General features: G+C 36.7%; 3 protein-coding genes and 1 long non-coding RNA gene across 4 annotated transcripts; 1 reads left to right on the top strand and 3 right to left on the bottom strand.

Moving 5' to 3' along the window:
* Window positions 1-357: 357 nt before the first annotated feature.
* LOC135658690 (fimbrin-5-like) lies at window positions 358-8,789 on the bottom strand. The gene is made up of 14 exons (XM_065176152.1): window positions 8,055-8,789; window positions 7,794-7,964; window positions 7,472-7,710; window positions 7,039-7,210; window positions 6,479-6,517; window positions 6,186-6,254; window positions 5,971-6,087; window positions 4,015-4,226; window positions 3,772-3,927; window positions 3,502-3,701; window positions 1,730-1,887; window positions 1,552-1,648; window positions 1,219-1,310; window positions 358-865 (listed from the first exon to the last, which is right to left on the bottom strand). The coding sequence occupies exons 1-14, from the start codon at window positions 8,139-8,141 to the stop codon at window positions 644-646; spliced, it is 2,031 nt and encodes a 676-aa protein (XP_065032224.1). The 5' UTR covers window positions 8,142-8,789; the 3' UTR covers window positions 358-643.
* A 3,389-nt stretch (window positions 8,790-12,178) lies between these two features.
* Window positions 12,179-18,206, top strand: LOC135658739 (carboxyl-terminal-processing peptidase 3, chloroplastic-like). The gene is made up of 12 exons (XM_065176225.1): window positions 12,179-12,616; window positions 12,927-13,008; window positions 14,119-14,249; window positions 14,594-14,680; window positions 14,977-15,055; window positions 15,446-15,537; window positions 16,019-16,054; window positions 16,226-16,345; window positions 16,550-16,636; window positions 16,729-16,878; window positions 17,463-17,570; window positions 17,803-18,206. The coding sequence occupies exons 1-12, from the start codon at window positions 12,284-12,286 to the stop codon at window positions 18,049-18,051; spliced, it is 1,554 nt and encodes a 517-aa protein (XP_065032297.1). The 5' UTR covers window positions 12,179-12,283; the 3' UTR covers window positions 18,052-18,206.
* Window positions 18,207-19,400: 1,194 nt separating this feature from the next.
* LOC135658698 (disease resistance protein RGA2-like) lies at window positions 19,401-21,304 on the bottom strand. Its single transcript, XM_065176165.1, has one exon. The coding sequence runs from the start codon at window positions 21,302-21,304 to the stop codon at window positions 19,499-19,501; it is 1,806 nt and encodes a 601-aa protein (XP_065032237.1). The 3' UTR covers window positions 19,401-19,498.
* A 3,918-nt stretch (window positions 21,305-25,222) lies between these two features.
* LOC135658678 (uncharacterized) lies at window positions 25,223-26,813 on the bottom strand. Its single transcript, XR_010505542.1, has 2 exons — window positions 26,629-26,813; window positions 25,223-25,499 (listed from the first exon to the last, which is right to left on the bottom strand). It is a non-coding gene; the product is annotated as an uncharacterized LOC135658678 (long non-coding RNA).
* Window positions 26,814-27,925: the final 1,112 nt, after the last annotated feature.

The following is a 27,925-nucleotide window of genomic DNA, read 5'->3' as shown; positions in this document are numbered from 1 at the left end:
ATTATTATTATTATTGATTTAAACTTAAGTATTTTGGATCAAGTATTTCGGAGGAATGATTTAAATCGAATAAAATTAAAAAATTAGTTATCTCATTTGTACAGACAGATGATGACATATATTTTGTAAAATGTGGCTCGAACGATGCAATCTCGATTATTAGTGCATTGTCAGTACTATTTATGTGATTGTGTGACACCCTGTTTTATAGAATGGTTATGTAAATTGGATCAGTAACTCGGACCTATCAAGCTAATGAGAATAGAGTTAATATTGGCAATGCGATGATAAGGAAAAACCATAAATGAAATAACCTAATAAAGAATCTTACGTGGCAAGATATTTTCCTTGCATATATAAAAAAATCCACTTATTATTATTATTCATTATTCATGAAAAAGATGAACAAATTGTCAAAGAATAACTACATCAAAAGCAGATGCCTACAAAAGCATTTCAAAACTGAAACTTTGTTCTCTTTGCCACCCCATCAAAGGCTGCTAGGAGAAAGAAAGCAAAGCCATATCAGAGTGACGATACTCCTCCCATTTAGCAACCTGCTATTTGGTAGGGTGAGACCGCGACATGCTGTCAACCAATTCTCCAGATGCGCCCTTTTCTTCGACACCGTGTTCAAGTTATATCACTCTCCGATGGTGATGTCTGAGGCAGCATCATCGACGGCCAGATTTGACATGCTCTCCGCAACACTACTTCTGTCTTCTCCATTCTGTGATGCAGCATCATCAGCTGATACCTCTGAAGCTTCAGCTACAGACTCGGCCTGCTCAGAGCTTCCTGCGGGTTGCTGCAGACTCCAGTACATGATGCTGGCAGTGAGAGTCAGGATCATCTTCTGGTTTACCTGTCATAAAGCGAACCATGCATTACTAAGAATCTAATTAAGAAATAATTTATACATCTTGGTTTGTTGCCAGAGTCATTCATACGCCATGCACTTGCCAATGAATTGCCAGCAGTATTATGTTCATCTCCATGTCTGATATCACGTATTTAATCAAGAAAGCCAAAACAGGTACTCAAGTCAAGAAGGTTACATCGAAAAGATAATGTTCGGCACAAAAATTATGTTATTTAGAATATGCATGTCCATTATTCCAAATCAGAGAGGCAGGACTTGCAGATTAATCAACAATTTGTTTAGTCTTCTAGGTTTGTGGAAGCAAAAGAAAAAGATCTTAAATATGCTACTCTTACCTCCATGATGTCCTCAGGCAACAAAAAGACAGAACATCCGAGCTTTCTTGCTACACTGATAATATATGTAGCATTCATCTTTTTTTCCTCATCTGCATTTGAAGGATGTGATAATGAAGGGCCAATTTTGTGTGGAATAATATATGTGATAATAAAATAAAATTTCTGAATTCCACTCTCCCTAGACATGCATAAGCTGTCCTTTTTACCCTCATAATCCAAAGACAAGCATATCAATTTAATTTTGCAAAAATCATATGAGCCTCAATGATAAATTTGTTGACGCTTAATGCTGAAAAAATGTTAAATTTCTTTACAGGCTGATCAGCATACCAGTTTCACCCTTTGTAACGAGCTTCCAGCTTACCACCCTTGGCTGCACAGCACTAAGAAGTTGAAGAAAAAATATTCCGCTTGACAAGTTTTTATCCTGAAAAAAAATGAAATGAATAAAAATAAGAATTTGTATACATAAGAAGCACAAAATTTACCGGAGATAGATCAAAAATACTTTGAAACTCTCAATTTGAGAACTTCTGCCTGAGTCCTTGACTTTATTGTTGGCCCAGTTGAGGATATCAGAATCTGATATCTCTTTTCCTTGCGAATGAAATCTCAAGTTCTTTAGGAGTTGAAGAATATTGAATCTCATTAATTGCCACAGATAAGCTGAAATGAAGCACAATGAAAGGGTTTTATTGCATATTTGTGTTTGTTGTTTTGATTGTAGGAAAAAGAAAATACAAGCGCACCTGACCAAATTAAAAAAAACGATTGACAACAAATCGAGAAACTCACATGTAAGAAAGGCATCCCATTTTACAGCCAAGAAGATCAGGATTTTTTTAACTGACTATTATGCATATTAGACATGATATCATGGCAAATGGAGAAGATTCATTTTTAAATATTTACTATATAAACACCCTGGGAAAGATATCCTTAAATAGCTAGTCACCGATAACTTGCAGTTGTCTAATATGTAAACGACATAAACATATGATATAATAAAGAAACATAAACATGATATAATAAAGAAGCAAATTGAGTGCATATATGATATAATAAAGTAACAAAACATGTAACTCTATGCTTTCCCTAACCATTTCATATCAGCACCCTCTCCATACGATTCTTGAACTTGACTTCAAGCGCATTAACAACAGGTTTCAAAATGAGACTTTCTACTTCTCAAACATTAACCAAGCAGTAGGCAACAAAACAAACTGCAGCAAAAAGACAAGCAAAAAAGAGGATATCTACCATTGCTTGATGATAGAAATTGAAGCAAGTTATTGATTGTGATACATTGCTGGTCACCAATTTGCTCTGAATTTGATTCTTGATTGTGATAAAATAATTTGTGTAAGTTGAAATGAATGTAAAAGCAAAGCCCTACTGAATTAACTAATCAAGGATAACATATCCAAATATATTAATGATGAAAAGAATAATATGACTGAAATCCTAAATATAATTATTATTGATAAAAAATACCGCTATATGAAAGATGGAAAAGTTTTACCTTTTGTTCTCTCATGTGAGTGGATGGCAAGCTCACTTGATTAACTTGCAAGGCAGCTATTTACAAACTTGGATGGGAAAATAGTACCGGACTCAAAAGTTTAAAATACAATACACAGTGGAGAACTGTTGTGGCCCTTTTGTCTCCTTCAAATATAAAGGACCATAAATTAATTGAATCTTACAAAACGGCATAGCATGTATCATATAGTATTTATTCATTGATCAATTGCCTTACATTACAATTCTATTCTGAGTTTGACTATGCACCCTACACATGCATGTCAAATGGAACACTAGGAAGGTTATCTCCAACGAGTGATAGATTTACTTATTTGTGATGTATTCAACTAGATTAAGAGTTTGTTACTAGTGTGCAACATGTAATTGTGCTTTAAGATATCTATAGAAAGTTCAGCATTTCCTATGCTTCTAGACAACTTTTGATTCAGAGAAAATCTCAAATCGTTGCATTGAAGGTTGCATGAGCTTAAATTCACAGTAGTTAAGGTTTGGTACCACTCCTCATGCCAAAATTACCACGGTTAGGAATAGGGTTCTTAGAAGATTGTCTGAAATCATGTTACAAAAAAACTTGGTCAAATAACCAATGGACCTTCTCAATTTTCGGTTGCGCTCTATAACACTCTCTGTAGAGGTTGCAAAAGATATTGACAATATAAACAAAGATATTGAAAATTCTGTAAGTTCACAAAATGAAAGAAACAGTGTTGAAGACTTAAGGTAAAAGTATCTCACCAACAATTAGCTTTTTGTTTCCCTGCACAATGTCATTGCCAGCAACATTCACTAGTGAAAAATTCAACTGCTTCCCGACCTCTATGACTTGGTTGCAGTTTTCAACTTTCCTGAAAGGCATCTTAATAGGAGGTTTTGTAGCCTGCTTCCAGTTAACTGATCCAGGAGACACTTTGTCGAGTACTTCCAAAAGAACCCATCTGCAAATGTCTTTATATTATTTTGGGAGCTTGGTGAACGAGCCATAAGTTAGTTCAGAGAAGTTCTTACCCATTCCTGACATCCTCAAACAAATTATTAACATATGTAACAATTCCAAGACTATTGATCCATAATCGAAAAGCTCTTTCTTCCCTAGAATCTTGGATGTCATCAGGCATCATTTGTGATAAGGTTAAATTTTCATTGTCAGCAGATAGACCGTTCCTGCATAAAATACATAGTTTGCATATAGCTCTACCTGTATCCCAAAAAGCAGCATAGTTTAATTGAAAAGCAGGTGCAAAATCTAACCTGTGCTGAAATATCTGTGCGACAAATGCAAGGTTCAAATTTGGAGAGCCTTCAACAATGTCTTTTGGATTCAAGAATCTTTTGCAGTCCAGCTTCTCAGCTTGTTCAATTACTCTTTTTGCTCTTTCACCAGGATCTTTAATTTCCAAAGTTGCTGAGCTGGAATGCTCAGGAGCAAGGGCATTAAGAAGGTAAGCATAGGCCTCACCATCCTGTCAATTAGGAGTTTAACAAGAATTAGGGAAAATAATATCTATGATAATTGCAAAAACCATTGAAGAACAATAATTTGAAGAAAGAAATCACATGTAAATGTAACAAAGTGAATTATGATGATCAAGAGAAAACCTATTATTTATGAAATAAAAGGACCAACCAAATAATTTCCAGGGTGTCCAATTAATTGAGGCAACAGAAATCCTTTTTAACCAAACGAAATAGTTACTTGCAGACAAAGAAATGAATTCTATCAGTGAAAGGCCACTGAAGCAATAGGTTCAATTTCTCTGTTATACACTTCACCAAGACCCCTAAAACCTAACTCATCAATCATATTATCAGACAACTGAAGGTTCTGTTTTGACCAAAAAAATATAGTAGAAACTCCAATTAATCATTCTTAGATAGGATGCAGCTCACAAAATAGGAGTAAGGAATCATGGAGAACATTCTAATATTACATTTCACATAAAGGTGCAGTTCGATCATCAAAATTATCAGATTAAAAAAGCAGCAGTCATCCTTTCACTTGTCCTGTTTAAATTTATAAGACAACTAATTTAAATAGCAACATGAGCATCTTTTCTGCAAGAAAAATATATCTCTATAAAAGAAATCCAGAAGTATTCTGTTTCGTTTGGTGGTTATTTGAGACATCAACAGCATAGCCGCACTACAATTTACAGGTATGCTACTGTCTAGCCAATGGATTAGAAATAGTTTAATGGTCCATATATTCTTTTCAGAGGTTAAATTGGGAGAGTACTCACAAACCAACTTCTCAATTACATAACCTTTCTATCAATGTTTTTCAAAAAAACCTACCATTTTGGTTGGGGCAGTCCAGATTGAAATTTTAATCATTGCTTTCTACAAGGATTGACCTGAGAAGCTGACTCTTATCCAATTCCCATCTTGTTTCTAGATCACTTCCTAAATCAGAATTTAATCACCACAAACTTCCACCTTGTCCTTACATAGACTGCCACATTCCATCAGTTGTCTTCTCTGAATCTCCCCCATCAAACTGTTCTGACCATTTTCAAGCCCTTCTGGAATATAGGAATGGCACCAGCAAGATTCTCTTATGCCACACCTCATCCCACCCCCATGCTTATTAACAAGAAGATAGAAACCAGCACCCGAACTGGGGGTCAATGGTTGAACACCTCAGCTAAACAAAATGATTGATGAGCCACCTGTCACTCTCCATTTTTCCTCATGCAAAATAACTACCACTTCAATCAGTTTACTGAAATAATATTTAGCTAGTATCTTTCAACATCACATTATATATCAACTATTGATAAGAATTTGATGGCTACTAGGTACTTTTGGGTCAAACAATGTGAGATGTTTTGTGCACTACAGTAATATGTGATGATCATTTATTGGAGACCTCAAAGGAATTCAAATGTCTGATAGATGAAATCCATAACTAAGAAGAATGCTTTTAGAATATTGCACATAATACGTTGCACATATCTATAACTAAGAAGAATGCTTCAAGTATATTGCACATGGTACGTTGCACATATCTGTAAATTGTTTGTTCAAAGGCCTCCACGAATCACCTTGCTACATCAAAATCATCTCCCAACTCAAAAGAAAAAATTTAATAATAAATAATTGTGCATATAATGTGTTGTGCAGCTTTAAGTCATTGCTAGTAACTCTGATAGGTGCAAAAGAACGATTGGGAAGTTAGAACATTCTTTAATACATGTCGACACGTACCTTGAGATCCGAAGAAAAATTTGTTATAGGTTTTTTGTAGCCAGCTTTTTTGAGATGAAAATTCATCCACTTCAGTAACATTTTTTCTGGTGCTAGGCTCATTAGTTCCTCTACATCCTGTAAAAGTAGAACCAGCAAACATTAATCAGTTTATATAATTTGTTTCTGTTAAAAAACAATAAAACAATATAACTAAAGGCAATCTGTTACTTGACCTTGCTGTCATCTACCAACTCCATGAGTTGAGGTGTCTTCTTGAGGTTAAGATCTGCTAAAAGTTGTATCTGATACATGATAACCAGGTAAGTCCTGATTCTTCTGGAGTCTCAATGTATGGTCATGAATGCAAGCAAATTTCATTTTCGTTTTTTCTCTCTTCAGAATAAAACAGTTATCCTAACTCAACAAACCCAAGGCCTTAGCCATAAAATACTAATGATGAAAAGAGTCATATATTCTTATAGTACCACAGTGAACTACTTGGGCAACACAGACTATAAGTGGGTACCTTTATGATCTGAGATATCAACCCAAGCACCAAATGAGGCTGCATGAAAACAAAATTTCTTCAGTTCTCACTGTTATAACTGCACAACAGGTTACACATGTATATTAAGAAACAATTGACATAAACAAGAATTCAAATGATCATTCTGCAAAGGTAGCGACAGAAGAAAAATAGGATCCTATGATTATTCAGTTAATTTTTTCAAGATATTCAAGATACAATATTCATGAGCTCACATGCTAAGACATTCTTTAAGACATAAACAGTTAAAATGTGCTAGTTACACTGAGCACCACATGCAATAAGGTATTCACAACTAGTGGAAGAAGTGATGAATCAATTCATATTAATTATGGCACAGTACATGGATAAACTCAAAGGTAACATTCAATATGATTTTCATTCCACATACTAGCAAGACACACAAGAAGAGACATCATAAGCCTTGCCAATAAATAACTATGAAAATACAAGCAACAATTTTTTTGTTAAACATTAACAATACTACACAAATACAACAAAAGAAATCTTTATATCGAGTGTCAAAATAATCTACTTACCCTCGCTTCAACTAAGTCTTGTGTTCCAATATTGACTACAGTGCACCCAATAGCCTTTGCAGAGTTCAGGCAAAGAGTGTGATTCTCATTCCTCTCCCATGGATTGAGCACTTCTTTGGTATTTATTGCTCTCTCATCTATAGTCCCCGGAACCGCAACATTGATCAATTTACTGATATAAATTTTGGAAACAAAATGAAAGCCCATCAGAAAAGAAAGCTGTTGTTAGAAAAAGCAGAAAGCACAGGAAGATTTCTAACTAAACTCGATAAAAACTAGGGAACATTTACTTAACAAAACAACATCACCCTTCCTTATGTTTCTTCTTCTGTTAAGATAAATTCAAGAATTTAGATAATGAAATTATAAAAATAAAAAAACAAACATCTTTGACTGCCAATAGTCACTGTCCATTATTTCTCTGACAACTTACCATAGAAGAACTCCGTCTGTAATAAGATTGAACAGTTCATTGGTTGTTGGATCCAATGGCAGATATTTCTTCAAAAATGGGTCTTCTCCAAGATAGTTGTTGATGTGTACTACATAGGACTCCTTCTCTGATTCATTGATAGTGTGCAAGAGTGTGGTTGTAGTGGCCTTCAAGAATGACGATGAGTTCTTAGCACCGCCTAATTTGGTTGCTGCCTTTTCTTGAAGGTCCAAATACACCTGCACAATACATCAATTCCACCACATTGAGATCAGCTTCTAATCCTCAATAGACTAATGCAGCATTAACAGCTCAGAGTTACCCGAAGGAATGCTTCAAAGTCTAATTCATGGGTGGTATCAGGATAGGATTCGGCCAAGATGTCAGCAATCTCTTGTTCCGTGACCACCTGATTCAGACCCTTCAGCTTTCCCATCAATGGTGGTAAGTCTCCCACCATCACATGACCCGTCTCCCTTTTGGTTGACAGAAACTAAGTCAATACAAACATAGCATCAGAAACAGGATTACGAAACCAAGAAACACTTGGAAATATGAATTAAAGCTATAGAGGATCACTTACTTTAGACTTGAGGCCTCGAAGCTCCACCTGAGTAAATTGGCTTTGAAGCCATTGATCCGAGACGAGAACACCAACAAATCCAGACATCCTTTACCGATCAAGTTATCTACTTTCTGATCCTATATCCCTCTTTCTACAAAATCCAACCAAAACGCGAACGGAATCTCCGATCTTAGAACCGACTCGGACCCAAATCACGAAGACAATAATCACCAAATTCCAAACCTGAAAAATCGCACCTTTCCTCGCCCAAACCCAAAAAACACAACCAAACCAGGAAGAGTGAACTAGAAATCAACTTACAACCACCCTAAAAGGATCTAAATAGAAGGCGAACAAGAATGACGAAGAATTGGCTCTGTTATGGTCGAAGCTAGGAGACCAACCCAAGAAAGAACAAGACTTTCGAGCTATTCTTCCTACTTTCTTCCCAATCCCTGCTCACAATATCTTTTTTTTTTATTGTCTTATGTTTCTTCACGATTCTCCGTCAAGTCCAGGTTACGCCGGTGTATGGAGGACGATGAAGTCGGGGGCGGGGGGTGGGGGGCGCCTATCCGATTCGATCCCTTCGCGCCTGCCGAATGCTTAAGAAAAGGATCAGAAATCCGAAGCCAGAGAGAGGAAGACGGAACAAACGCCCAACGAAATAAGGGGAGGGGCTTGTCGTTGTTTCTACGGACCCGCGAAGAACGAGGAGGCCGGCCATGACCAAGCTGTCCCCCTTTCGCCTTCATATATATATATATATAGAAGGCGATTGATGAACAGGAGAAGGAAAGGGCAAGTCTCACGCGGCTTCTTCGTGCATATAGATAATTTCTTTTCTTTTTTTAATTTGTCTTATCGTAAATCTCTAATTATTTGTTGGAAATCAAGACCTAATCCCTCTCAACACGTTTATACGTCAATCCTAACCACTCTTCACACGGAAAGAGATGTTATAATTTATAAAGTATATTATCATTTTCTAATAAGTTAAGCTTTTGACCTATAATAACCCAATTACCATTTTTCTAAAATAAATATCCTAAGATCGGAGAAAAAATTACAGAATATCTAGAAACAGATCATACGTTTTAAAAAAATTACAGAATATCTTAACTTTAAAAAATTCTGAAATGACACTCCTTTTTTTTTTTTTATGAAGCCAACCGTTCTCCTTCACCCGCTCCTCTGGTTGTACCTTCACCCCATCAACAATCTCCCTTTCTCACGAATGATCGCTTGCAGCCTTTACACGAGGTCCCATCTCCCATAGTCCTCGTCATTGTCACTTACAGACTCAACCTTTTCCTTTACTCGTAGCTCTTATTATCAATTACAAATGAGGAATAAAGGAGCTGCATCATTAACTGTGAGCAAAAAAGAAGAGAGGTGGATCGTGCACCCTTATCATCGATCATAGGAAAGGAAAAGGAGGAGACTCTTCACCATCGCCTACAGGTCGCCCTCACACCGTCGTCGATCATGAGCGAAGAAGTAGGGAGCAAGAGATAACACTTTGTCATCACCTGTAAGTCACTCTTGCACTATCAATTACAGTTGAGGAAGGAAGGAGAGAGAGCAACCCATACACCCTTCTCGTCAGCTGGGAGAAGGGGTAAGTGTTGTTTTAATTTTTTTTGAAAGTAAGAACGTTTTTATGAAGTTTTTTAAAAAGTAAAAAAAAAATCAAAAATTCATCTTACATCTATTATAGTATTTCATTTTTAAAATAGTAAATTGGATATAGTAAATATTTAGCCAGCAAGTACAACACAAGATTCAGCAAAAACTTGCCTAGCTATCTCTCTACATGCTCGAAGTAGTTCTCATGCTTACAGTGAACAAAGCAGTTATCTAGCATACAACCTTCAAAACAAAATATCTAGCCATCATCTCATGTACAAAAGGAAGATGAACACATGTGTAGATTTCAGTATGGCCATCAAATAACTGGACAGTATGATTTTCAATAGATAGAACAACAACACAAGAATTATATAACATCATTAGATAAATGAATGCAATAAATATTATCACATGGGGTGCAAAATGAAGTAAACTTGGAATACTAACTGTATGTAAGGAAGTGTTCAAGAATTATGAAAATAATCTAGTTATGATTCTTTTCCGTACTTTGTTAGACTATTGGTCAACAGAAAGAAAGTTTAATTATAGTATAATTCTTTAAGAGATATCTTGATGAGAGAGACTCTTTAAATCATCTTTATAGATCATATGTTTTCACCCATAAAATGATAGGACCTCGTAGAAATAAAATAAATTAATTAGTGAGATATTATATATATATTTTTTTCTCTATTCTATTATATACAATAAAAAGAGAGAAGAAAATGAGTCTAATTCTCTTTATAAATCAGTATAACTATGATTTTTAGATAAGATGATTATGCACTTATATATCAAACAAAGGCTTTCTGAATGATATCGAAATATATGTATTATATATTTGATCTATTACTATTTTATTTTAATTTTTAATATTAATTTTTTTTACATAATAATAAAATAATAATATTTTTTTTAATGCTTACACACTTAATATATTAGAACCCACTAGTTTCAGGATTGCAATATAATCTACATATGTGTCATTTCATAAATTATATATAATATAAATCATTGCAATCAATACTAAAAGACACCACATAAGTCATCAACAAAACAGCAAGACCTTTATCTACAACCGATGAAGAAAAAGAACTACAGTTCACAGTGATTATGATAGTAACATAATATTTTATTCAAATCCTCATCCGATAAATTAACATCAAAATTAGTAATTTGATAATGATGTATGAGATCTATTTACCAAAGACTGAAATTAAAAAAAAAAATTAGAGGCCCTTCACGGCAATCAAACTTCCAAGATATATTGAGTGCATAGCAATCCTTGGAGGTCCAAGGAGAGCACACAGGGAGCAACTAAATAATGTGATCTCCAATGCCAAAGAGATTATTAGCATTCTATCATAATGTTCTTCTTCCCTTGGGAGTTAAAGTAACTTCAAGTGTTAATATAATTAATTTATATTATTCCTAATGAGTGTAACGTTTCCCAATCGACTCTGGAAGTGGACGAAAACTTGAACTAGACTATAAAAGTCAGATGAATGTAGTCTTAGTAATCAAATTAATGAGTCAATTATATCATTCAAGAGGGAAATTACAATACTCTAGTGAGAGAAGACTTGAGTTGCTGTGTGGATTTGTAGAGATTACTGATTCTTTCTTCGAAGCTCTTCCTTGGATCTCTTTGCATTGAGCTTCTTGAGGTTCTTCTTGTATTCTTCTGCAGTCCGCGACTTAGGACAACATCACAAGACTGCATTGTGAAAAGAGAAATAACTCAATACCATATATTTTATGAAGCTGCAGGGTTTTTGCTACCATAAGAAGAGCCTTACAGGGACAAATGCATGCTATCCATTAAACTTTGTCAAAATGGATTTCTCCACGTTTTCCCAACAAAGATAGAAAGCCTTACTCATCTCCAACCAAATTATACATATTATATAATATATTATTTTATATATATTCTCTTGATTTTTGTTTTTGTTTGTTTTCTCAATTATAAAATGCCTAGGCATCTTCGCCCTTTTTATATTTAATTAATATTAATGTAAGTCATTTTAAGTGTCTATCTTTGGTTGCCCGATATCTAGTTAATATTTATGTAATATCATCCTTTTCAATTGGTTTACGGAGCTTTAAATTTTAGAATTATCGATCACCTCCTCAAAATTTTTATCATGAAAATAATAATTTAATACATATTCTCTTGATTTTTTTGTCCGTTTTCTTAGGTCTAATATGCGTACACGTCTTCGCCAAACGCAATGGTAGTGTTCCGTTGCTGACTCGCCTTCGTTGGTGTAAACGTACTTCTCGATCTTCAGCCTCTCAGGTACCTCCGTTAATTGAAGTATATATGTGGGACCCATCGAAGATCTGGAATCCTGGAGCGGGTAAAAATTAGTGTAATTATAACAAGGGCTCATAAAAGAGCTGCTATAGTGAGAAACCCCGACGGGAGACCACCACGACCACAATGTAACGGATTCCCAGTGGGCCCCACCAGAATCCTCCTCCTCCCTATTTGTCCGCCACAACCCTTCCGTCGCCCTCCGGCGTACCCAACTCGTCCGTCCTCCTCTTCCTCCAACCCAACCCTAATAGGGAGAGGAAGAGGGAGAGAGAAAGAGAGAGTGCGATTGCCTCCCATGAATTTCCTCACAACACCGAAGCCAGAGCTCGGCCTCCGGCGCCTGGCGTCCGCTCCACTCTCGAAACTCCCCGGTCCCTCACCCAGGAGGTTCCCGGTTCGCCAGAGATTCCGCAACGGCACGAATCTATGGGCCCTCCCGAGGAAGAAATCGGAGCTCCGATGCGAAGCCGATGGATCCGACAGGACCTCCAACGGAGTACTCGAGAAGGCCGCCTCCGGTTTCGCTGCCGCGGCGGCGGCAGCGGCCGTGATGGCCGTCTGTGGCTGCGACGCACCCGCCCTCGCCGAGTCTCTTACCGTTGCCTTCCCTGTTTCTCGAGCACGCGAGGCTAGTGTTTATATCCAACTGAATGCCTATCTAATGCTTCAACTGGACACAAGTTTAGAGGAACCATCATGATATGTTGTAGCACGAGTAATTACATGCAAAACAGTTTTCTTTCACATAATTGCATGCAAGATGGTATTTTTTGGATCCCTGAATTATTGGTAGCAGTTTTGGTGGGTGAATCGCCAGTTTCGAGGAAGAATTGACATGTTTTTGCGCTTCATTTACGTGCAAAATGATCTCAGCATTTCTCTTGCCAGCATGCATTTGCTCTGTTTTCCGCTTAGTGGGTCTGTGTCTTCTCCTTCAGGTGAACACGGTTCAGAGAACTCTTGTTGAGGCTTGGGGATTGATTCGGGAGACCTTCATCGATCCTACTTTTAACCACCAAGGTGACTTTCATGTTGGAATCTCTTTCATGTCAATTTAGTTGTTCCGTGTTGGGATTTTTTGTCTGGTTGACTATAAACGTGAGTTTCAAATGACAATTAATTCAAATAAGCCACCACAAAGTCCAGTCATAGTCTGGTACTCGTACAAGAGTTTCATCTAACTACTTGATTAAATAATTGTTCTTGTTGGGACAACTTCTAGGGGTAGATATCACATGTTAAAAAAAGGAGGAAAAGAAAAAACATCAAAGCCTTTACGAGCCTTCAAGTTTCTTGACATGCTTTATCCAGAGAAAAGATGAGAAGTAAGAATCTTTTTCATTCCATAGATTCATTTGACTTTTCTTTTTCAATCTTCATAGGTGTGGAAATACTTACGGATATAGCACCTATAAGGCACTTACCATGAGAAGTACTAGTATATGATTCTTTTGACACTTCTGTGATTGCAATTTATTTTTGATTAGCTCTACGAGAAGTAACTTTCAGGTACTCTTTAGGTATTATATGCTGACTGCTTATGATATCACAACACGTTAAGATTTATCTTGTGCAGTAAGCCAGTAACAATATAATTAATCTATTCCATTTGGATTTTGCTTTATGATCTTTATGAACCAATTATTCCAGTGTGATGAGACTTTAACCTTTCTCCTACCTGCTTGATCTGCCTCCTCCCGGTCTCCTCTTTCTGGCCTTGTCAGAAATTCCTTTATCATGCTGTTTTCTCATACTTGTTTGATCTCTCTCTTCCTTCCACCCTCCTCTTTCTGGCCTGTAAATTCAGAAAAGCCTCAATTCTGTTGATGTTTTTGTTTGCTAGTGAATGGATATGCTGCTGCTGCTACTTCAGCGCACACAATCTGGGCTAGTTTTTACTAGCAGCTTGGAGATAATGTAGATATTTGTACCAATGAATTTACATTTTCAAGCTGATCTCACCAATTGGTGTTTTCAAATTTCTACCAGTATTGGTCCTTTTTGGTTGTTTCTATTTCCTGGTTCACTCAGGGCAGTGTATATTATATGAGACCAATCCACTCTGTCTAGTATCATACTAATATTTAGATGGCTTTGAGACTTACTTGACAAGAAGTTGTTCTGATACAGATTGGGACTTAAAGTTGCAGCAGACCATGGTCGAAATGTTTCCACTTAAGTCCGCAGATGCAGCATACAATAAAATCAGTGGAATGCTTGCAACTCTTGGTGATCCTTTTACGAGAATTATCAGCCCAAAGGTACTATGTTTCCACAGAAACACTTTCTTCCCCTTTTGTAACTATCATGGATATGATCCTTCTCATGCATGTGGTCTTTAGTTCGGAGTATCCTGAAGCTGAAATTATACTGTAATTACATATCATGTCTGGTATCTGCTAAAGATGTATATTTTTTGTTCATGATCAGTCTACCATGACATGGTCTAAGAAAGTAGTTTTGGTATACATAGTATTTGATTCCTTTTGTCATAGTGTATTCTACTCAATACTGTGAGACTTTCGCATTCATTGGAGAAATTTGACTTATGCATATAGGTTATAAAATGCCTTACTGATTACTGTTTCAACTTCCAATCATGCAGGAATATCAAAGTTTCAGAATTGGCAGTGATGGAAATTTGCAAGGGGTTGGGCTATTTATAAATGTTGAACCAAAATCAGGCAACTTGGTTAGTGAACCTTTGTCATGTTGGTACATGTTCTATCTGATATGTATCCTGTGGCATTCTATATTTTTTATATTGTAATGGGTATTAATGGCATTTTACCATATTTGTATTGTATGTTATTCATAAACGAAAATATTACAATTATGATAGGTGTAGCAAGTTGATGGGAGAAGGCCATTATGCAAATTTATATGTAACAATTTTAGTTAAAAAATAAATAGCTGATGTGAAATTGATGCAGGAACTTGAACATTGCTGATATACGTATTTGCTAATAAATGCCAATGATGTCTCAGGTTGTTTTGTCTTGTATTGAGGGAAGCCCTGCTGACCGAGCTGGTATACATGAAGGAGATGAGCTAATTGAGATTGATGGTAAGTGTGATTACAGAAGTTTTCTGTTCTTTTGATGTCATTTCAGAACATAAGCTTCCACCCATGAACTTTACCTCAAATTACATCTTGCTTCTTGCTAATTACATTTATATAGGTAAATCTATGTTCTTTTATTGTTTGTGTAACCCAAAATCATTCTTTCTGAGAAGCTCCAACATTTCTTTTGGCAGCTCAAGCATCATAACAACACAGTCAATATACTATAGTTTGACACTACATCTCTATTCTGCCTGTAGAACAAACATGTATGTCAAAGCATCAAGATGCTAAGTGAACCTACCTTGAGTGTGGCTAATTATTGACTTTAAATTGCATGAGTTCATTGCAGCTTGGTTGATCTGATCAAACGTCGATTTGTCCTTATTTTAGGAGAGAACCTTGCTGGGTTAGGTAGTGAGGCAGCAGCCCGCAAGCTTCGAGGACGTGTTGGCACTACTGTCAGAGTGAAGCTTCATAGTGGAGTATGTCTCTCTGTCCCTCTATTTCTTCATCAAAAAATTTTGTTTTCAAGACAATGAAGTTAATGGCCCAGAAGTACATGAAGCGGATATATGGTGGTAGAATTTATGTTAATGTAACATTGCTATTAGCTGTCACAGGGTGCTTTAGGGATAGCCTATCCTTTGAGAATAAAAGTCATACTTATTTCTGCCACTAAATGATATATAGTTCCTATATCCAGTGCCATTAATTAACACAAAAAAATATTCTTGTTATTGAAGAATATGATCGTGAATATCTTATGACATCACAACTGATGTTAAACTTTCTGGAAAGCTATTCATTTTTGGTTCAATGACATACGAATGGAGTACGGATAGGATAAAGGGATAAACCTCTTAGATTTTCTTTGTTAAGTTGTGCACACCGGAAGGAATAGAGTTGTATACTCTTGAATATGATATCAGCGCTTTACCTAATTTCATTTATCTAACTTGCCAGGGAGCAGAAAGTGGAATTGGCAATGGGCTAAGAGAGGTATTGCCTCCTTGCATCATATCTGTTTACAAATCCTTTACTCAATGCAGTCATACCTGTGACCAAGCTCTTGCCAAAATTTTATACTCAACCAATTCCATGTTACCTTTCCTATCTATTTCTGATTCTGTGGCTAGAGTCCTGATTTCAGCTTTGTTGTTTGGATTAAAGGTACAACTACCTCGTGAGGTTATTAATCTTTCACCTATATCTAGTACAATCATCTCCCACATATCAATCGATGGCCATGAGCTGAAGACTGGATATGTTAGGCTTTCTGCATTCTCTCAGGTGCGACTTTTGAAGCTAATCTATTGCCATAATTCGTATTTGATGCAAGTTTTTGATATCAAAATAACTATTTCATAGTTTCCTTTCATTCATGCATAATTATTATTTTATTTTGGAATCAGATGAAAGTTTAATCCTAGAGCTGGTACATATCTAGTTTATTTCACCTTGGTATTGATATATGCATGGAATATTGTTGATCAGAATGCTGCTGCTGAAATGGAGAATGTTATTTTAGAAATGGAAGATCAAGGTGTCCAGTCATACATCCTAGATTTGCGCAATAATCCGGTAGGTCATAATGTCATCACTCATTCGCCATATTTACACAGTTAAGTTAAAATTTTAACTTGTTAAAATCCTATATTAAATGATTTTTACAGGGAGGTCTGGTCAAAGCTGGATTGGATGTTGCCCAGATGTGGCTAGACGGTGATGAGACTCTTGTAAACACTATTGATCGCGAAGGAAATATGTTACCCATCAATATGGTCGATGGGCATGCTTTAACACATGATCCACTTGTGGTGCTTGTAAGTTTCACTCATGTATCACTTCCAAACTAGTTGACCTGGAACTTCATCCTTAAACATTGTTCTTACCCACTGTCCCGATTCCACGTCATGGCAACTTAATTATTATTATTATTTTAACCACTATTTATCTTGAAAATACTCTTAAAGTGATTTTCACACATCTTAAATTATTCGACAACTATTTCTCTCTGCACATTTGTGTATCCTATGGAACTAATTGAATCTAAGTTCCTAACATCTTCAAGTCCTTTCAGCTGTGTCCTGATCCCAGTTGTTCTTGTCAGCTTATCCCTAAGTTGATAGCAAATATGCCTGGGGAATCAGAGTGGTCTTCTCCCTCCCTGTTTTCTATTCTACCAATATTAAATTCTAGAAAGAAACATATCTTTGATTTCTCGATGTGCTCCATGCTCTTATCCTTCATCATTGGCTGCAGGTTATAATTGTTAACTTGAACTTGTTATTCCTTTTGTTCTAGTTGTGATGTTTTACTGCATCTTCATATGCACTAAACTTGCAGTGCTGGGAAAACATAGTAGTACATCAGCTAAACGATATGTGCTTCGGATTTGTCAATGCAGGTTAATGAAGGGAGTGCCAGTGCGAGTGAAATCCTTGCAGGGGCATTACATGATAATGGGCGTGCAATTCTTGTTGGTCATACAACATTTGGAAAAGGAAAAATTCAGGTAATTTCTTTAAACTGTTGCACGAAAGTAAATAGTATCTAATTTCCTGCAATTGGCACATTCTATGAAGTCAGTAAAATAAGTAATTTTGATGACTATTAGTGGAAATCCAACTCCCAAAGAGATGCCCCATAAAACCCATTTCAATAGGCACATGTGTTTCATCATCTAGATTGTCTCGTGAACTTGAATACATGGAATGTATAGGTATTTACCTTTTTCTATGGTGCAGAGCGTGACTGAACTGCATGATGGATCGGCTCTATTCATCACTGTCGCCAAGTATTTGTCACCAGCTCTGCATGATATCGATCAGGTTGGTATCGCTCCTGACGTGCAATGCACCGCGGATAAGCTGACTTCGTCCATAGCATCTTTATCGAGAGACAAGAACACTACATCAACTCTGGAGTCAGATTCATGTATCATGGTAGCAGAACATGAGCTTGAGGTCCAGAAGCTGAAGGGGTCTGCTTCATGAGATTAGCAATCATCAGTTCCTCATGTAGATGTATCAATAAGTGATAGAAGCCAACCTTTATAGTCATACTGTACATACCACCATTGTTGTTGGTTGTAAGGCCAATGCATAATGAATCTTTCTCTCGAAGTGAATATATTCTAGTTTTTCATCTATGCTTATTCTGCTCCAAATTACTCATTGTTGGACTTTGAAGTAAGCAAAATTTATGGATATCATCAACCAAATCCAACCGTATTGTGTCCACATCGTTTTGATGGTTGTATCTGTACACATCGTTTGTGTTTATATTGTGTTTTTGGTCTTCTTAGTCACGAAGGAGCAACATTTTTCATATATATATATATATATATATATATATATATATATATATATATATATATATATATATATATATATATATATATATATATATATATATAGGTTTTATCTAATTAAACCTAAAACTACCACCCATCTCTCTCTTTGCCACCTTTATATATTATAATACATTCCGATGAATAATGAAAATTGAAAATTGCAAAATAGCCATTTACTATTCACGATGTATTATCCTCATCAAATCAGACTTGGCAATGTGACTTAGTAAGAAAAAAATCTTATTCAGCAAATCAGTCCCTAACTTCAAGAGAATCAAGTGTTTAGGAAAGATCTCATCCAACATAAAAAAGAAGGAAAAAACACAAAAAATAATTCTACAAGACAATCAATTTCGTTAGATAATAATCTCATCCTCTCATCCTTTTTATTAAGATCGACGGACTTACGCAATATAATTTCTGTAGTGCATAACCAATTTACTTTTACATATTTTGCTAGGAGTATGTCTAAAATGTTCCCATCCACTACACCTCATCTAACATCTTGTAAGTTGATTTGGTCACCCCGAATTATTTAAAAAAATTATCTTATTTTTCATTGTTCTTTGCTATTTATTTGGGCCAAAACCCAATCAGTTTCAAATTATTTTAAGATCTTTCTTTAGTTTTTAAGCAAGTAGTTATGTAGGCGCAGCATTCAGATCGAAAGGGAAGTATGAAGATTAATTTTTATGCTACAATTTTATTGTGTTAGGTTAGTAAGTTCATATTAGTCTTGCAAGCAATCTTAGAAACGGCAAATTACGTACTTGCTAACGTCAAAAAATGATTGAAGTGAGATGTAAACCAATACTATCAGAGCAGAGCAAATGTGGCAGTGAGATGCAAACCAATACTATCAGAGCAGAGCAAATGTGGAAGTGAGATGCAAACATTAACAAGTTTATTATACCAGAGAGAGAGAGAGAGAGAGAGAGAGAGAGAGAGAGAGAGAGAGAGAGAGTTGGAGGGCATACATACATTATTAGATTAAGAAGGATTGCCTCCCATGGATGGATGACTTCACTTGGGTCAACACACACACTTGCAAATCGATGAAGAAGACGGATGGACATATGCTTTGCCGGTTAGAGCCCCAACTTTGGACAGCGTTCAATCGTCATGCGAATATAGGGCGATTGTTTGAGCCTCTCGGGAATGAATGACAGCATGATGCAATCTCGTACAACCAAGTTAATAGGAACTCTGTGTTCTTTCGACGGATAAAAAATTGTGAGTTCTGCCAACCAATCCGGCAAAGAGATCAAATTGTTGCATCGGATAATCTCCAAACGATAAAGGGACTTGAGATGCTTGATTCCCTGTGGTAAGCACCTCATCAGCTCTTCACACCCGGTTATCTTCAAGATTCTGACATGTATAAGGTTCTGCCAACCTACAAATTCAGAGCTCAGCAACTTGTCATTATTCAACCATAGTTCAAGTCTAAGGAATGTGAGTCTTCTTGATGATGGTCGCACATGCAATTCCTTGAATTTTGGACACTGGATTAGTATCAACCTCTTGAGCTTCGGGAAAATGTCACCTTCACCTTTTGCCTCCAGCCATCTCTCCAGCATAGGCATTTCTGAGAATATGAGGGTTTTCAATCTAGGAAATGTGTCACCATCACCATTACCATCACCATAGAATGCATCATCCACTGCACTAATTGAATCCATGCCACTTATCTCAACAGTCTCAAGGTAATATAGTTGTCCAAGCGGTGGTAGCCTTTCACATTTCCTGAGATTGACGAGTTTAATCTCTCTCAAATACCACAGATTTCCTTCTTTGCATGCCATCCAGCTCGGGAGTTTCTTCCCCATATAAGAAACAATTTCTAGATTCTTCAAAGCTATGTTAGGTTTCAGGTCTTCTAGTACCTGCTCATGTAATAATGTTGCATCAAAAGCTAATGCAACTTCTATATCACACCACTCCCAACATAGTGCCAAACACATGAGAAATTGTTTATCATTTAACTTTAAGGCTCGAGCATCCTTTGTGCTTGATAGTTCAATTTTTTTCAGACGAAGTTCTTTAAGATTTGTTAAACTCTGTAACTCTAGGATTATACTTGCAAGTCTATCAGTTGTAGCATGCACTGATAACTTTTGAAGGTTAGTCAATTGTCCTATTCCATGGGGCAATCGAGTCAAGGACACACATTTGTCCACATTTAGCATTGTCAATTTTTTCATGTTATCCAAACCTTCAGGTAATTTCTTGAATGATTGACAACCTTCGACATCTAACTCTTGTAAATTTGTAAGGGCGATTATCGACTCAGGAAGCATTTGAAGCTTCTGACAATAAGCTAGTTTTAAAATCAATAATTTCTTGAGTTTGTAGATCCATTCGGGTAGTTTTTGGAATTCTTCGCAATGAGCCAACTTTAGGATCTTCAAATTTTGAAGGTTAGAGAAATATTTAGGAAGTGATTGGATCTCGGTGTAGGAAAGGTTGAGGTATCTCAAGCTAACTAACTTGCCAACTGTATTAGGTAACTGTTGGATCCTACAATGTGATAAATGTAATATTCGTAAATGTACCAGATTGATAAACATGGCTGATGGGATCTCTGTGATTTGACACTTTTCACCTTCTTTAAGAAACTCTTCCTTCGTTTGCACAATCAAAGTTCTTAATCTCTTTGTGGCCCCTGCTGATAAGGCGGTTGGAAACTCCAACGTAGATGCATCACCGACAAGCAAGCATAGATGACAACATTGTTTCGGGATTCTTATTGAATCTTGACCAATCCATGTCGTCAGATAGTAATCTGAGCCCAACATTGCGAATTCTAACTCAAGATCACCGATCAATCGATACATTTTCTCAGTATCAAATGATTGTTGTGGCATAAGGTCTTCAGCGATCATCATATGCATGTAGTCTTCCATTAAATAACCAAACCGACTTAAGTGGTACAATGATCTATAGATTCGTAATCGTGCGGGTTTAGTTGAAAGATTTTGGAGGCTCATTAATTCAAAATGCTGATGGCGTCTAACATGTGAGTAAGAAGACAAAGCATCTGCTACTTCTTGCCATCGACTTACCTCAGCGTACCTGAATATTGAGCCCAACGTCTTTGCCAGCAAGGGAGAGCCATCAAGTTTTTTGCCACTAATTGTTTCACCCTTAAAGTGTTTGGTATTGTTGCTCCGCAAATTGAAGTAGAAAATTTATGGTACAAGTGTTCGCTTTGTCCTGCGCTGACCCAATGAATGTGTCTCTCATGAACAGTTTTATCCAAGCATCCTCTGATAGGCCATACAACAATTAGTCTTTGGACCCAAATATATTTTGATAAGAAGCAATATCTATACGCCAACTAGTATATTCGGTAGTGTGTTTGGTGGTGATGATCACTGTACTTCCGATTCCACCCACATGCAAAAGGTTGTGCTTTAGTTGATCCCAATTTTCTTTCGCCCCATCACAGTATATGTCATTCAAGATGAGAAAGTATCTTCTTTGGCCGAGCCATTCATTCACAAGTAGCCAGATAGCTTGGTGTGATTGCAGATGGTCGCACGAGTCTCCCGTGATGCATCTTGCAAATTCTCTCCCGATGCTTAGTTGATCCCAAGATAAGTCGGTGGAAACGTCCACCCAGATTCGATGATGGAAATGTTGGCGCACCCAGGGGTGGTGGTAAATCATCCGAGCCAGGGTTGTATTCCCCATCGACGACCACCCTTCATCACGGATCTGAATGACGAAGGGCTCACCGTTGTTGCTGGATGATTGATTCTGCCGAAGGATCTCTATAAATATTATCTCTGTCCTCGTCTCTTCCCACCACTTCATCTCCTAGGACATAGGAGTACTCTTCATCGCATGGATCCATGGCATCCATCATCTCCTTCCGGAGGTCCAAGGCAGACCCCCGACGGACGAGGTCCTTCAACCTGAGCCCCATCTCCTTGAGCTCGTGCAGAATAGAAAGACGAAAAGCCACTCGGAAGGAGCGCAACAAGGGATTCGACGGTGCCGCTGCCCTCCCCCGTCCACTCCAAGATCCGGTCGAGCAGGTTTAGGACGTCCGCAATGGCTGCACCCGCATCCACCATCCACATCTCCACGTCCGGCTGCGTCCCCGCACGTATCATCGCATCCCGAATGACTGCATTGAAGGCCCAAAGGTCAGGAATAATCTTCTGCAGATGATGGTGGATACATAGCTCTCGACATCGCTCCGTCATATCAGACGACGGCAGCAAATCCAAGAGTATGTGCCGCAAATCCACTCCCTCCATGCTTTCGCTCCACCTCGTCTTTCGCTCCGGCCTTTGATGTTTTGGTTGCGTGAGGTGGGGGTGAGAGCGCTAGAGATGTATATTGTGATTGATGAGCATCGATACTTGGTTTGTTTATTGGATCACGATGATTCTTCTACTTTTATTATTATTATTATTATTATTATTATTATTATTAATGTTGTGGCTACTCATTAAAGTGTTTGCCACCCACACCAACACACTCTTGGAATCAATGGTAAATCTCCTCTAAATAAAGCACTTTCCTCACATTATAATTCTTTTTCATTTCCGATCTTAACCTTTGTCCCCAAGCATGAAATGCTAGCAACTATAAAAGAGATGATTGGACGTTACTTTAACCGACAAAGTGCCAAACACAATCCATGTCAACATTTCATAGAATAATCCTTCCTTGTTAGAGAAGTTTTTATTGTTCCTTGCCGTTCCTTGGGACTCTGATATTCCAATCTTCAAGATCATGCCTCTCTTACTCTCTCTTCCTTTTTCTTTTATTTGTTTATACGTTCTATATTATTTTAGAGTACGCATACTTGAAACTTTTCCAACTAACACTCAATTCTTATTTTCACCTTTGTCCGAAATGATGCAACAATCAAAATGATTGCCAGATTATAGAAAATATAACGATCACGGATTTGATTAAATTCTAAATGTCTAATCTATCAATAAATTGTACCAAACTCATAATCGGTAGTTGATATTGGCCGTCAAATTTTTTTAATTAATACTATTTTAATGCATGGATGGAGTCTGAATCAAACGAGGATATGATTCGACTCTCCTTCTAATAATCATTAAACATCTTCTACTTTTGATCTAAGCATTAAGATTGGAGTTAACAAAAGTTTATGCCATCGAGAGAGGCATAGTATTTGTCTCATAGTTTCAAATTATATTATGTCAAGCAAATTAGTATTAGTTTTTTTCTTTTTTTCTCTATGAATGAGTAATCATTATCTCGAGCAACATAATAACAAAATAGTCACACATTATTAAACCAAGTAGATAAGTTTGAGTCAAAGCAAGAAAAAGAAAATGAGAGAGCTATATGGCAAGTTTTCTAATTGTTTATTAGTAAATTTGGAGATTCCTCTATTATTTCAAAGTAATTCAAATGCGGTTATTATAATCTTTTATTTAAAGCTTAAATAGTACCTTTTTTCTTCTTCTATTAGATGTATATGGCCACAGAAATGTCATTAAAGTGTAACGATGAAATAATCATATAATCTTTCAAAGCACGCAACCAATATCGCAACCGATATCGTGAGATGAAGCCCTTTCGTCACTCTCCACACTGTCTTTTAGCTTCCAATTAAAATCTTTATCTCCAGCATGTCATCCATCACACTCTCGGAATCAGGCCTTTGTCATCAATGCCCGCAACGGATATCATAAGCAATCGCCCTTTCATCACTCTCCACACTTTTTTTGGCTTCCAATCCTAACTTTTGATCTTAAGCATGCATGCCACGATGGAAAGATAGGTATAGAGAAATGTATGGATGGTAATCTTTATCCTAAATGTCCGGTCATACTTATGGTGATGATCAATTGAGTATAGATGAACAGACAATTGCAAAGAGTAGTTACATTTATTGAGAGGGAGGGAGATTGGAAGCCAGAATGAGCACAAGTTTAGATGGACGACGTTATACAACTTTGAAAGTTTACCTAATAATTAAAATAGAAGCTGATATGGAATATGTTAGTAGTTTGAGCGTGCCCTTATTAGTAGAACAAGTTGATGGTTAATTAACATGACATTAACAAAGGATGAGTAATGAAGACGGAATTCATCTTACTATCAACAATCAAAAAGTAAACCAAAACCATTCAGCTGACTTGACAGAGTTACTAATCAGTTAATTAACATGACATTAACAAGATGGATGAAAAGATAAAACCGTATAGGTTTAAAGTTGTTTTTTAAGATCAACTAACAGACTTTGCTAGAGTAGCCAAGACAGTTTCCGAAGCCTCTCTTTGACATTTAGTTGGAGTGTTCCATCTAAGAGATGGGGACTAGATTTCGTTGAGGGTATCTATTAGACCCAATATTTACTCTTCACTAGGCATTATTCATGTTGCAATTGAAAACTGATAACAATATAACTTGACACAGTTACACTTGTTTGTCAGAAAAGGAAGACACGAGATTCTCACTAATCAGCTCATCAACATGGCATGAGCAACAACTATGAAAAGACAAAGCCACATAGGTAGGAAGTCACTCTTTAAGATCAGCTAACACACTTCACTAGAGTAACCAAGACAGTTCTTGAATCCTCTTTATGCTTAGATAGTGTTCCATCCAGGGGATGGTGATTAACCCATGTCTAATGTTTCATGTTTCTTAGATAAGACAACACATACTCACTAATAAAAATTCTAATACACTTGTGACATCAAATAAATAGCCTTTATTTTCTAGTAGAGATTCTATGCAATAAAGCAAAACTATTGGTAGATTTATTTTGGTGACTCATCAGTTCCTGTATATAATGACATAATGTGGGATGCAAAAAATGCACATAGATTACTTAAAAATGTGGCTATCTGATGCCAATTGTATGGCTTTGTTATTCATGAAACAACCTTACATCAGTAACATTATCAAATCCTTTAGTCCAAATAGAAAGAAGACACATCTTACCGATTTTCCACTATTGACTAAATTTATGTCTTTTGGATGTTTCACTCTCATCGATCATCAAACCTACTACCAAAATCATCATTGTACGATTGACCACTTCTAAAATCAATCCCCTGAACTTTTGTTCCGCCCAAGAGAAATCTGCATCGACCACCAAAATATAATAATAATAATAATCTTTTGAGTGCTTCCCTTAAAAGATACATGGCAGCTATAAACCTAAAAATCATAATGGTTTACAAGAAGATTTACAAGACCATTAAGAAAAGAAAAAATGGTATCCCCAGCATGTGGCATATCCCCTTGGGACCATCAAATTCCATTGTTTCAGTGCCAGCTTCCTCAGCATTTCCCCAATTTTAAACCGAGCAACTTTTTAGTTGATATGCTCCTACCTACTAAGACACCACAACATCTCCATTCCTAAGTTCACGGATAGAGAGTTTTTTAACAATAATGCTAGGAAACCTCCAAATTCCTTTCCTCATCCCTGTTCTAGTTTTTTTTTTTTTTTTTTTCCGTTCCCACCGGTGAACAAAAATAATGTCACATATCTTCTATTGACAAAAGAGTAAGAATTCATGCATGTGTAAACAGCATTGGTACAAGGCCAACAACATGTGAATTACATTCTGGTGCTTATTTGAGTGCTAAATTACCAGACAAAAAAAAAATGCATAGACATAAAAGATAGAGAGATCTTTAACAAGTTATGTATTTACTTATGGCATATGAGAAAGATAATATGAGAAGCAATCGATGAAGATCTAAGTGCAAACAATAAGCCGTGAACGTACAAATAAAAAGGTTGAATGAGGCTCCGGCAATGCAAGGTCCGTGGAGGGTTAATGTATGCTCGCTTGCCTTCGTTTTAAAGAGATTGTTTTCGAGACTCAAACCCTGATCTCTCAAGTCACAAAGAAGCTGTACCCAACTGTGAACACACAAATGGAAGCCCTATAATCCAATCCACACTTCAATGTGCATGTTGCGAAATGCACACCAACACAGACACAAACACAAGAAGAATCAGCAGAATTGACACCAGAATCATGAGACATGCTGGCTTAATCTGAGAAAGTTGTAGATCCACTAACTTATTGCTAGCAAATTAGGTCAGTCTATGTCTCTAAATTCAACTTCCTGAATTCCAAAGTTCATATCCACGGATTATTTGTACAGATTTCGCTGTTTGCAGCAATTGCAAGAATCTTATTCAACCCTAACACAAAAGAAACAAGACGAGAAAGATCCAAGACGAAGCCTTTACCAGCACAAGGAAGGGGGGAAGCCTTTACTAGAGTAGCCAAGACAGTTTTCGAAGCCTCTCCCACCCGCCGCCCCCCTCAGCCTTCCGCTGCTGGCCGCCGCGGCGATCGCCTTCGAGGAAATCGGAGCCATACTCGTCGCTGATGAGCAAGCGATGGGAAGAGACGCCGGCAGAGACACCCTACGGTGTTCGACGCCAAGGTTTAGGCCCAATTTAGGCTGCTATTAATAGGCCGACCCAAAAGCCTATTGGGCCAATGTTTCGATGACAGGCCCACTAAATCCATGACACTAGACGGCGAGACAATAAGGATAGGAATTAATGCTGCATACTAGTATTTAAAATTCATGAAATCTAAAGTTAAATACTACTACCTAAAATTAATATACTAGATGATGATTTTTTTAATATAAGTATTTTCATCGATAGTGATGAGACACTTATCGAGACAAATCGTAATAAATAATATAATATTCGATTATTTAGCATTAAACATGATAAAAAATTATCCATGGATGGGACTATGAAACTATCAATATTGACTATCACCACTTAATTTAGTCTCATATATATATATATATATCAAGAAATTGATAAGAGATTCTAGTATTATAGGATATCCATAGATGATCATGAATTAATTGTCGGAGCCTAGATTATGTTGATTCGGGAGTTTTTGAATAGAAAAAATTATAATATTTTTAAATTAATATAATATTTAAGTAAGTGAAAAAAATTTTGAATACATTTATAATAGCTAAATCAGTATATATAAACATTTGAAAACAAATATTTTTGAAATAATAATCTAATAAATTAACAAGTCGATTATTTCAGCTGATGGGATCTGTTCGTGATAAAGAATCTTTAAAATACTTTTTGATGGATGCTGGAAAATTTAAAAGATGACAAAAGCTTATTTTTCAAACAAACACTGTTAAGACTGAATTGTTGGATCCATAAAGCACCAAAACATCTACTTATTATTCTCCAAAACATAATCTATCCGAAATCATCACGATATGTGTGTGTGCAAGGCGAGCCACGAAGTAAACACCCCACCAACTGAACTCCCCATGCTAATGAAATCATCATCTTCACTATGGAACCCTAACTCTGAGGTCAACCCATTGCTGATCCACATATGGTCAAAGTCAAAGGCCATGATGGCTGCAAGATGAGCACGTTATCATATTATAAGACCCTTTTAAATGCCTCGAGGCTTGCAGGGCTGCGTGGACTAACATGGTTCACGACTGCACCCCAACGGATGCGGCAGCTTCTGAGAGCGATGAGC

The sequence above is a fragment of the Musa acuminata genome, unplaced genomic scaffold (genome assembly GCF_036884655.1).
Source record: "Musa acuminata AAA Group cultivar baxijiao unplaced genomic scaffold, Cavendish_Baxijiao_AAA HiC_scaffold_412, whole genome shotgun sequence".
NCBI lineage: Eukaryota > Viridiplantae > Streptophyta > Magnoliopsida > Zingiberales > Musaceae > Musa > Musa acuminata.
This window is presented reverse-complemented; position numbering and strand designations above follow the sequence as displayed.